The sequence below is a fragment of the Peromyscus maniculatus genome, chromosome 11 (genome assembly GCF_049852395.1).
Source record: "Peromyscus maniculatus bairdii isolate BWxNUB_F1_BW_parent chromosome 11, HU_Pman_BW_mat_3.1, whole genome shotgun sequence".
Lineage (NCBI taxonomy): Eukaryota > Metazoa > Chordata > Mammalia > Rodentia > Cricetidae > Peromyscus > Peromyscus maniculatus.
The window spans coordinates 91,030,420-91,042,474 of record NC_134862.1 but is presented as its reverse complement, the minus strand read 5'-3'; the positions used below and the strand labels follow the sequence as shown (position 1 = coordinate 91,042,474).

The window sequence follows — 12,055 nt, the reverse complement described above, 5'->3', positions numbered from 1 at the left end:
TTCCTTTAAGTGGCAGTTCCCACAACGTACTTAAAGCATGACTCCACTTACAGAAATTCTATTTCAACTTAACCCATCAAGAAAGCTTCCAACTCAAATAAAACTAGGTAGAAAATGATTTCAATTTAGACTAAATTGCAACTGGTTCTTTGAAGAGATAGCAATGCCCTAAGCACAAAAGTAAGATTGCAATCTATTAGTGGAGAGAAAATTAACACATTATAAATATGCAAACATCTAGAAACAGTTAGACATAAAATACATATTGAATACTAACCAACCCTGTTGTGATATGGGTCTGGTTTGAGTGTGCTCATCGGGGCTCATGCACTGGAACCTTGACCATTATCGATAAAGCCTTTAAGAAATGGAATCATGGGAGGCAGAGACAGAAACCTCCCGAGTTCCAGTCTGTGTTAGTTACCTCCCTGTCACTGTGATAAAATACCACGACTCAAGGGCAACTGATATAAAAAAAGAGTCCACCGTGGTGGGGAGGCGTGGCATCAAGTGGCAAGCATGGCAGTACAAGCAGGAAGCAGAGGACCACATCTTCAGGCTCAAGCACAGGCCGGAGAGGGAAGTGACCTTGGGTGAGACTACCGTCAAAACTCACCCCTAGTGACAGGAGTTCTCCACAGAGAACACTTAGCTTCCAGCAAGGCTCTGCCTCCCAAAGGGTCCCCAGACAACCACACCAGCTGGGAGCTAAGTGTTCAAATACTCGAACCTATAGGAAGCATCCTAATCCAAACCACTGCAGAGTCCAACCTCAACTCGTTTGCTTCAAATGCAGAGTATTTTTATGCACAGATACTACATTATGTTGGGTCCCTGGCAGGGTGTCACAGTAAGAGGCACATGATGTTGGTTCCTCCCACAGCTTGTGGTGGTATTCTTAACCATTTGATTACAAATCTGTTCGGTGAATTTCTGTAACATACTTTTCACTTTTTGTAATTAATATGTATGGCGTGGGGGGTTATTTTGAACCTGTGTGCTGCACCTCACCAAGTGTTAGGCTTCTAGTTCTAGCATCTTTTCAGTGGTTCTTGCCTAAATTGATTGTTTTGTTGGGTAAGTCACACAATTCAGGCGCTGGAGAGATGACTTAGAGGCTTGGAGCACCTGCTGCTCTTCCAGAAGGCATGAGTTTGGGTCCCAGCATCCATATTAATCACCTCAAACTGCCTGTAACTCCAGCTCCAGGAGATCTAACATCCTCCTCTGGTATCTTTCTATACCCATACTCACATGTCCATAAGTACAAAGATACATAAATTTAAAAATAAGTCTTTAAAGTATACAATAAAGTGGTTTTAGTATTTTCATGCAGTTGTACACCCACCACCACTACTTAATTCCATTAAAACGTACTTTAGATTTCTTTCACGTGTATGAGTGTTTTGCTGGCATGAACCACAGGTCTTCTGCAAGAACAAGTGCTCTTAACCACTGAGCCATATTTCCAGGCCTCTACTCTCATTTTAAAATTACATTTCTTTGTCTGGGTGTGTGTCAGGTCTCTGCTTACACTGTGTGAGTCCTGGAGCTCAAACTCAGGCAGTAAGCTTTGGTAGCAAGTGTCGTTATCCATTAAGTCATCTTGCTGGCCCCCAATTCTACTTTCTCATCACTCGCAAAAAGAAACAATGCACCCATTAAGTGTCAGTCATCTTCCACACTTCCCTTGTCCCCCAGTTTCCAGCAACCACTAAAATAATCTGTTTCAGTTTAGCAGCTGTAAGCTGCCCAGTGTGGGTGCTGGGAACCAAACTCAGGATCTCTGAAAGAGCAGCAAGTGTTCTAACCTCTGGGGCATCTCTCTGGTCCCTGACTCTATGGACTTGCCTATTATGAGACATCTCATCTAAAAGTAGTCATGCAGCATGTGACGCTGTGTTTTTATTTCACTAACGTGTTTTCAGGGCTTGTCTAACCGTCTTGTACTTTTTAAAGAGCAATATTTTACTCTTTTTTGCATGCTGAAATTACAATGGCTCTTGGGAAATGCTGATCTAAACACAAATTTCCATCTAAACTTATGAAGATAACAGGGTTTTTTTATCACCCTTTGTCGAGTTGCTTTGAAATAAACCCGCTCCAGTTTCTTGCAGTTGAACAAGGCGTGCTCCGCTACCCTCAGCCGGATGCCAATCAGATAAGAGACTGACGACCGCCTTTCTTGGGGCGTACAGAATCTCTGCTCATTTCAAAGACCACCTTTCTCGAGGTGCACATCTTCCTTCCTTTCCATCCACGGACCACACACTAAGCGCAGGTACACTCTCTCCTCCAGTCTGCATCCCACAAGCTCCTCCCTCTCCGTCTGCCCCCGCCCCCGTCCCCCAAACCCTCCCGGGCAGAAGGAGGAAGTGACGCACAGGAAGTGCCCTGCTTCCCTTACAGTGGAGGAAGGACTCAAACTCCCAAGATGGCGGCGGCGTCTGAGGAGCGGATGGCTGAGGAAGGAGGCGGCGGCCACGGCGACAGCGGGTCCTGTTCGGCCGCCGGCTCCGCTCAGCGCCAGCCCCCGCCGCCCCCGCCGCAGGCCCCGCAGCCGGGGTCCCAGGCGCCCGCCGCGCCCGCGCTGGCTCCGGACCACCTGCCTCAAAACAACACGCTGGTGGCGCTGCCCATCGTAGCCATCGAGAACATCCTCAGCTTTATGTCCTACGACGAAATTAGCCAGCTCCGCCTGGTGAGGCCCCCCCGCCGCCCCGGTCCCGTCCCGCGTGGGACCCCCCGCCTCTGTGTCCCCCGGGCCGCGGTCTGGGGAGGGCCGGCGAGGGCGGCGCGTTCCTGGGGAGGGAGCCCCGGCGATCCTCGGCGGGCGGGCGCGGGCTGCGGAGCGCGGCGCTGCTGCCCCGGCCGCCCGGCTGCCCGGCGGCGGCGGCTTGGGGTGGGGTGGGGTGGGGGAGAGAGGTGTCCTCGCCCCCCCCCCAGCCCGGGACGCGCCCACCGGGCCGGCGAGAAGTAACGGAGTTGGGCTGGGTGCCCGCCGCCCCGCTGAGCAGGGATTCCCCCGAGGGGGCCGGCAGCCTGCCTTGACTTACCGCCCGGTCCCCTTGCCCGGCTTTCCGGGGAGTACACCACCCCCAAGTAGGTAGATGATCGCAGCCAGGCTCGGGTGGTGTTGCAAGAAGAGAGTGTATTGTTCCTCCAACCGCCCCAGCAAGCTTCCTGGTTGGAAAGGATGAAGCGGGTTTGGTCTACCCGCCCCGGTGCCCCCCCAGCGAAACCCGCTGGAGGTTCTAAGATTGCAAAGTGCTCTCGTGGCTTGAACCCGAGCCGCGGTTAGCGTGGCCACTTAAGTCGAGCCCTGGGAAATGACCAGTCCGGCTTTTGCCTCCCTGACACTTCGTATCCACAGTGGAGCAAGTTGCCCCTTGACAAGCTATTACTCCCCCAGGTCGTTCAATCTTTTTTTTTTTTTTTTTTAAACGAGTGCTTCAAGTCCACCCCCACCCGCCACCCCCGCTGTCAGAGTGGTTTATTTATACCCTAAAAATAACACGTTCTATCAAAGATTTAAAAAGGGGGGGAAAAAAATTGCCTTTGGAATTTTGCTACATCCCAGAGGCTTGACCGAGGATTTGATGAATGCCTTGCTTCAGGAAGATATCTCACTTCCTTCCAGCGAATTTATCTTGAAGTGGTCAGGAAATTGAAGGAGGTGGACATTTTGAAGTGATTGCGAGCCGGCTCGATGTAGTCACCAAATGTGTTCGGGATTGTTTATAAAAGGACAAAGACATCTTTCTGAATGTGCTGTGTGGAGCGCTTTCTTAATAATCAATATGCCGTATTTTAGACCTATACCTCCAGCTCAAAATTGACCGTAATTGCATTTCAAAGGAAATCATCTTAAAACAGCTGTAATCATTCATTCAAACGGTGGGCAGGTTTTGTGTATCTGTTTCCCCTGGTCAATACAGCAGCAGTTCAACCATGCCAGTCTCCAGAACGGAAAATTTCTTCAGTTGGAAGTAGGTATTTCAGAATACAGTGCCCTTAATTTTCAAAGCACCATCCTAGGATTTCATGTAGAATCAGAAATATTTCTTTATATTTTATAAAGAATAGTGTTTGACCAAAATTTATGCTTTATGTACATGGTGTTTGGCAATTGGGCATAACATTTGATTGAATTGAGCCAGTCAGCCAGACAATGGCTTTGGAAAGCTTGGAATATTCACAGTTGTTTTGTTAAGTGTTGAGAAAAATTGTATTTGCGTGTTAGTCGTTTTCCTTATTTTTGTCTTCTTTCTTTCATTTTTGTTTGTTGTTGTTGTTGGTGGTGGTGGTGGTGGTGGTGTGTGTGTGTGTGTGTGTTACTGTTTTTTCACTATTCTGGAGTTCAAATTCAGCCTTGCACCTGCTAGATAAGTGCTCTATCAGTTATAACTCGTTTTTCTATTGTAAGCTTTTTCTCCTGGCCTAGTGTTGCAGATTTATAGTTTAAGACATTTTTCATAAGGAGTCACTTTGGTGCTCCCATTCCGCTCCCTGGCCAGCTTTATACCTGCACGTGCAGTTTTAGAAACGAGGAGGTCTCATTCCTCTCTCTACCTAATGATACTGGGTGTTTATGGGACTTAAGATGGATCTTTGGTTTCAGAAAATACAATTCAAGTAACACAAAATACAGATGTTCTTTCTTGTCACTAGGTGTCAGCATTAATTTAATTAAAATCTTTGTGAAATTGATAGAAAAGAGACATTGCCTGGTTAGGTTCTTTGTATATATCTTTTCAATTTAAATGGTTGTTTTTTACCTAAATTGTTTGCCAAAAAATCAGGGGACTTAAGTGCACGTGCTGGCATCTGCTATACAAATCACTTCAGCTCCTTCCATTGTGTTTTCTAGAGTGAGAAGTGAGGCTGGATAAGCTCGGAAGGGAGCAACAGTAAGAACACAATTAGCTTCCATTAGGCAAAACTGTGACCCATAGGCTAGCTCATTCATTGTTGGGATAGACATTTTGCTTTTTTTCTTCTTCCCAGTTTTCTTTCTTGCCTCATCCTATAAGATGTCAGTCTTGCCTATTCCTGGCACCTAACTTAAAAGGCAGGTACATAATCCAAGTACTTAATATTCTGTATTTTCTATAAAAGATGTCTGACCTGAAGTTGCTACAATATATTTCAATTATTTTTCCAGGTTAGTCGGTGATAGTCTTTGCCTCCTGTAACCATAAATAATTGAAATTTGATTTTCTGGTCTACTGATTTCTAAGGGTCTGTCTGAATACCTTATTAAATTGGCTCTCTTTCTAACATGAAGTTTTGCTCCTCAAACATAGGCAGTCTGAAAATTCTGGTTCCACAAAAATAGTTTTAAGTATTTAATTCTTATAATGTATTTGGCTGAATATAGCTCTTCAAATGACAAGGTATGTATTTTGAGTTGTTTGCTTTCCCAGTAAGACAGACACATTAGTGCTGGCGCAGCTTTGGTGTGTCACCCAGACCCTTAATAAGTACCTGCAAGACTTTGAAACAGGTAGCCAGGGGTAAGACTTGAGATTTTACCCTTAGGGAGCATGTCAGAGATAACTTTGAACGTGTTACTTTGGCTTATGGGTCCAGTATTCTGTATATGAGAGGATTTTGAAGATAGTAGAGATACTGTCAATGGTTCCCCCTCTAATTCCAGTGGTGCTCATGCAAATAGAGTGGAACTGTTAGCATTTTAGAGCATAAATATGACTGCATGTTAAATCAAGAAATATTACAGTCAGCAACCAAGTATATAAAGCCATGCTCTGTCCCAAGACACTTATCTAGATCACTCTAGAGTATGGACTCTGCTCTTTATAGTTCCTTTCATGGTTTGTTTGTTTGTTTGTTTTTTAACATATTAGAAAGCTTTAGTTATAGATTGGGTTGGTAGTAGGAAATATGAAGGACAATGAAGAGGCCTTTTTCTTTTGCTTTGAATTGGGCATCTTCTTGGCTTTGTTTCTCACTGTATGCCTGAAGTTCTTGACCTTTTTGTCTCAGTATATCTTTATACTCTTTGTTAAAGGTTATTGATGATCCCAAGAGCTTACCTTAAACAATTCCACAAAATGCAAGAATACAAAGCATACACCCTAACTGTCAGAATTACAATGCATCACGGTATTACTGTATTGCTCTAGAAACCTCAACTGGATACCTGTGAGCAGGTGAAAGAGTCACCTCTTTTCCATTATGAGACTAGTTTGGCCATGCAGAGTCCTGAAAGGGGCTTGGAAACCCCAGGAGTCCCACCTACCTTGAGACCCACCACCCTGTTTACAGAGTATACTGTAATTTTGTGGATCTTGTTTTCTTCCCAGTTCTCTCCTAGCAGGTACTTAAGTAAAGGTAAGGAGTATTGTCTTGTAGGGACAGTTCCTCCCTTCTGCTCATTCTTCCTGAGAACTCACAAAGGAAGTTCAACCAACAGTCCTGTCACAGTATCATTATGGAAACGTAATGGACATACCCTTCCCAGCACATTTACACAGCACCAGAATAATAAAGGCAGAAAGCAAAAATAAAAGAGTGTTGAAGTTAAGCAGGAAAAACTTCTTCTGGACCATGGGTTTTACCAGGTAGTATAGGTACAACATTACCTTCAAAAAACCCTGGAAAATACTGAATAATCTGGGAGGATTGGCTGAAAGGGTTGGCATGAGGTTGAATCTGGGAGTATCAAGTTTTAAATGTGCTGTTGGGTAGTTTCTACCTATACTTGAACTTTATTCCACAGAACAGTGAAGTGTAAGAAACTATTTTTGGTATTCTCTAGGATTGACAGACTTTGGTGAGGAGAAATGTCTAAGAACAGTAGCAGAACAGGGGCTGGGCAGAGGGCTCAGTTAAAACTCTTGCTTAGCAGTCAGAAGAATGGGAGTCAGATCCCCAAAGCCCACATATATGCCAGGTAGGCATAACATCCCACTTGTAATTCTAGCCTCTAAAGGTAGAGATCCCTGAAACAAGCTGCCTTGAGCCTCGCTGGTATTGGGAAGCCCTGGGTGTAAGAGACCGTGCTTCAAAAGAATAAAGGAAGAGAGGTTGTGGAAGTTTACCAACATTAACCTTATTTCTCAGCATGCGTGTGTGCCTACACAGGTGAACACACATGCATACAAAACATGAAAAGAAGGAAAAACAACTTGAATCATTCGCTAGAAGAAGCTATATATTTGTATCCCCTGTACTATCATTTGGATCTCGGATGTCTCCCAAAGGTCCAAGTGTTAAAGACTTGGTTACCAGCTTGGCACTGTTAGGATCTACCCAAGAATTAAGTAGTGCCTACTAGTGAGTCTTAGATCGCTGGAGCTATATCCTGAAAGGGGATGGATACAGGAGCCCTCATGGATGGGTGCTCTTCATCCAACAAACCCTCTGTCAAGTCTTTTTTGTTTTTTATGACCCGCTGAGTTTAATTATAGTTGTCTGCATAAGCATGGACTTTTAAAGTGGATGTTGGCAATCCTAACTCTTAGCTGGTGCACTGGGCCATCTCCACAGCTTTCCAAGATCATTTTTTTTTTAAATGAAGGATTCAAGCAAACCTTTTTTTTGTTTTTTGTTTTGTTTTTTGTTTTTGTTTTGTTTTGTTTTGTTTTTGGTTTGGTTTGGTTTTGCTGTTGTTTTTAAGTAGAGTCTCATGTAGCTCAAGCTAGCTTCAAACGTGCTATGTAGCCAAGGGTAACGAACCTTGGATCCTCTGAACCCTCCTACCCTCATGGAGCTTAAACTTACTTAAAACAGGCTCTTCTAAAAGTAACTCTAGTATAGTTAAGGACAGTAATGCTAGAAAGGGAGTTAGAACTACTGAGTGAAGTCGAGAAGAGAATCACAGAAAGTTTCAGTGAGGTGCCATCATCTCATACGAGGAAAACGGGAGCTTGCAGGCTCGGTCAGGCTTAAGATGGTCCGTTTATTCAATCTGAAGTGCAAAATGCGTGAAGTAGGAGCTTGGGAGAAGAAACCTCTATGAAACGTTTTCTTTTGCTTCTAGAATCTTTGAATTTATATGCACAGGCTATAATATTAATAAAGTACCATGTACAGTGGTGTAAGAATCCATATCATTCAGTTTATCGAGGTGTTGTTCAGCTTTCTGTCAACCCGAGAAAGGAGGAGGAGATAGGCTGAAGAAGAGAACGGTTTGTCTGGGGAATCTTGGGGTTCTAGTTCTTGACTGTGCAGACCTACTGCCTTGAGGCCACTGGTGATGGTGCAGCAGCGTTTATTTGCTCTGTGATAGGCAAGGACAAAGAGAGCTGGGTTTCCCCAGTCCCCTAACAAGTTACAGCTCCAGTGATCTCAGACTCACCAATAGGCCCTTCTTAAAGTTTTGGGCAGCTCCTAACAGTGCCAAGCTGGAGACCGAGTCTTTAACATGTGGACTTTGGGAGACATTCCAGATCCCAATGACAGCACAAGGCTTGCAGATCTGTCTGATTTCTTCTGTGAGATGATTCTTTGCCTGTTTTGTGTGCATGTGTTCACCTGTGTAGGTGTGGGTACCGGAGAGAAATAAGGTCAGTGTTGGTAATCCTCCCATCTCTCTGTCCCGTTATTCACCATGTATCTATCATTCGGGCCTTCCAGAGTCTATGATACAGTGTACGCTTTCAGTGTATTAAACAATATAGTTCTTAAAACGTTTCACTGTTGTAGATAAACAATAGAAAGTCACATCATTGTGAAGTAAACGGATTTTCTGTGTGACTTACACTAACTACTGAAAAAGTAGTGCTTATTTGCCTGAACTAGATTAGATCTTTTTTAGGTTTTTAATTCACCCCAGCATGAATTTAATATTTTACATTTTATTTTCATGCAAGTGTGTGGGTGTTGTCATGTACATGTCTGTGTGGGTGGCATACATACACTAGTGAATTCATGTATGTGCATGTGGATGTGGAGGCCAGAGGTGGACAGGTCTGGTATAGCTCAGGTTGGCTTCAAACTAGCAAACTCTGGGTCCTTGAACCCAGGGTCTTCCCGCTGGCACTGCCTAAGTGCTGCAGTTACGAGCATGCACTTCTTCAAGGAGGAAACGTTTTTTAAGATTTGTTTTGCTTTTATTTATATGTGTGTGTCTGTGTCTGCCACATACATGCAGTTGCTATAGAGGCCAGAAGGTGTTGGATTCCCTGTAGCTAGAGTTCCATGCAACTATGAGCCTCCTCATGTCGGCGCGGGAACCAAACAGGTCTTCTGGAAGAACAGGAAGCACTTTTAACTGCTGAGTCATCATCTCTCTACCCCCCCCCCCCAGATCCTTAGAATAAATTAGCATAGTGTAAACAAGATAGCCATTCTTCATTAAGGGTACATCAAAGTACCCTCACTTCAATCAATGTTCACCTCCTTTACTGAAGAGAACAGCCCAAATAACAGAAAAATCTTCAGAAAGTCTTTATTCTGGCTTTATAGGAATCCTGGGAACAGACTCTTCCTAATTGTTTTTCTCAGGCTAAATGAATTTATATTTTCTTTCAAGTGTATATCCAAGGGACAAACCACCCAAGCTAAGATATTTCTTATAATACTACCTGCTAATGATTGAGAATTATGATGTATATGTGGTGTATGTGATATATCATAGTGGTTGAGAGCACTGACTATTCCAGAGAACCCGGGTTTGATTCCCAGCACTCAAGGACTGGCATCTTACAACCATCTGTGACTCAGTTGCAAGGATCCGATGCCCTCTTCTGGCCTCCAAGGCCCCATGGTGTACAAGACATGCTAGCAAATCACCCATATATATAACTAAACTGCATGCTAGCACAAGTACTGTTAGCCTATCTAAGGTGGACATCGTTTTTTAGGAAATGTTAAAATACTGTTATGTAAGAATTGGTAAGCTGATCCTTCTTTGGTGGGGCAAATGAAGGTGAGTTCCCTGAGAAGGTGAATAGGAAAGAAAACAGGCAGAATGGATGTCCTCATTTTATAAATGACTTTTCATCTGTCATAAATTCCAGGCATATCTGCCTTGACTTCTCACTTGTCTGCTCATTCTTTTACTCTAAATGGGGGTGGCGCAGTTTAGGCAGAGATGTGGCTCGCCTGTACTAACCCATGTGAAGAGCACAAATATAAGACATACCTCTAAATACTTGCCTCATATCACCACAGTGTCTTCTATTTCCAGGGGACTTAGCATTCCAGCTTATAGTCAGCATTCTCACTTTTCCTCAAAATGTCTTCTGTAGCATCCAAGCATCTCGGATATGATAAAGAATTAAGTTCTAGAATATTACACATTTTCATTCTTTTCTGCTATTGATCTTTGGAAGAGTTCAGGCCATAAAACTTGTAAAATCTATTTAAATCAGGTATAGTAGCACATAGTTGTGATTTCAACACTTAAAAGCTGAGATAGGAGGATTGCTCCAAGTTCAAATTCGTCTTAGACTATGCTCAGGACCCCTTCCCGGTCACAAGTGAAAAAGGAAGTTCTGCTCTATAGACTTCTATCAGTATGTACTCGGGTGTTACATCTTAATGATAGCTTTTGAGTTATTTAAAGAAAAACATCAAGTGCTTCATTTTTTTTTTTTTGAAAACTCTAGAGCACCAAAGAATATGTTGTAAAAAACTAAGCTGTATTACACAATTTCCTCAATTCCAAGCTAGTGTTTCATAACTCAGTATTTACGAAATCAGAGTGTATCTTGATCTACTGTATATGTTATTGTGGTTATTTATATGAGTTTCATCTGAAAGTCTTTACAGCATCTTAAACAAAATTGAAGACTTCTAGGGTAGCATTTGTCAAGACAGCTCAGGCATCCGAGGAGGAAATGCTGCAAATTAAAGAGCATCATATATTATAAGCTGCTCAGCCAAGTGTCCACCTTAGAATTAACTAACACTTGACTTCATAGATATTAAATGAAAATTGCAAGTTTCACAAATTTATCATACAGTTGTTTTGCACTGTCAGGAAAGGTCATGGTGACAACAAATCTAAAACATATGAAGGGGGGCTGGAGAAATGGCTCAGGGGTTAAAAGCACTGACTGTTCTTCCTGAGGACCCAGGTTCAATTCCCAGGCCCACATGACAGCATACAACTGTCTGTAACACCCCCACACAGACATACATACAGGCAAAACACCAATTTAAAAAAAAAAACTTAACAAATATATGTGAAGAAAAAGTTTTATTACCACTTAAGTTAAAAAATGATTTTTAGAAAGGATAAACATGACATTTTAAGTCCTGCAGTAATTAATGACTTAGGGAACCTGTCCTGTTTCCTAATGCTGAAACTGCAGTGTCATTCCTGTACAATGTGGACTCCATCAGTGCCCTTTGTTTGGGTTTTGGGGGGGAGATGTTATATTTTTGCAAGAATTCTTATGTAGCATTTATTTTTTCTTCTTAATAAAACTGGAAAAACTGGCCGGGCGTTGGTGGCGCACGCCTTTAATCCCAGCACTCGGGAGGCAGAGCCAGGCGGATCTCTGTGAGTTCGAGGCCAGCCTGGGCTACCAAGTGAGCTCCAGGAAAGGCGCAAAGCTACACAGAGAAACCCTGTCTCGAAAAACCAAAAAAAAAAAAAAAAAAAAAAAACTGGAAAAACTGGGACTGGGCAGACAGCTCAGCAAGTTAGAGCACTTGAGGCCCCTCTGGGAGACCAGGATTCCATTCCCAGCCCTCGTGTGGCAGCTCACAGCTACCTGTAACTCCAGTTCCAGGAGTTCTTCTGGCCTCTGGGTATCATGCCTGCATATAATACACAGACATGTGCATGCAAAAATCCATACAGATAGAATAACTTGAAGAACTATTAATTAACAGATACATGCATTTGTTATGTAGATTTGATCTTTATAACTGACATGTTTAAATTGACCGTGACTTTTAAAAACCATGAATGCTGCCCAGAGCTGTTTCTGACATCATTTGTTTTTCGCCCCCAGCCTTTATTCTTTTTAAGTTGATGCCTAAGTGTTGTGCATATTTGGAAAACTATTAGTCAATTAGCTTGTTGAGACAGTCCTACTGTGCGGTCCAGGCTGGCCTGGACTTGATATTTAGCCCA

At 43.3% G+C, this 12,055-nt stretch overlaps 1 protein-coding gene and 1 long non-coding RNA gene across 2 annotated transcripts in view; one reads left to right on the top strand and one right to left on the bottom strand.

Annotated features, from left to right (window-relative positions):
• The window catches only part of LOC121821375 (uncharacterized), a 36,576-nt gene extending 33,217 nt beyond the window's left edge, over window positions 1-3,359 (bottom strand). The window contains exon 1 of the long non-coding RNA XR_006062175.2: window positions 3,057-3,359. This is a non-coding gene — a long non-coding RNA (uncharacterized LOC121821375). The remainder of the gene's footprint in view (window positions 1-3,056) is intronic.
• Window positions 2,405-12,055, top strand: part of Fbxo28 (F-box protein 28) — a 29,631-nt gene continuing 19,980 nt past the window's right edge. The window contains exon 1 of the mRNA XM_076548118.1: window positions 2,405-2,701. Within this exon, the coding sequence (XP_076404233.1) occupies window positions 2,435-2,701 (267 nt within the window). The 5' untranslated portion in view covers window positions 2,405-2,434. The remainder of the gene's footprint in view (window positions 2,702-12,055) is intronic.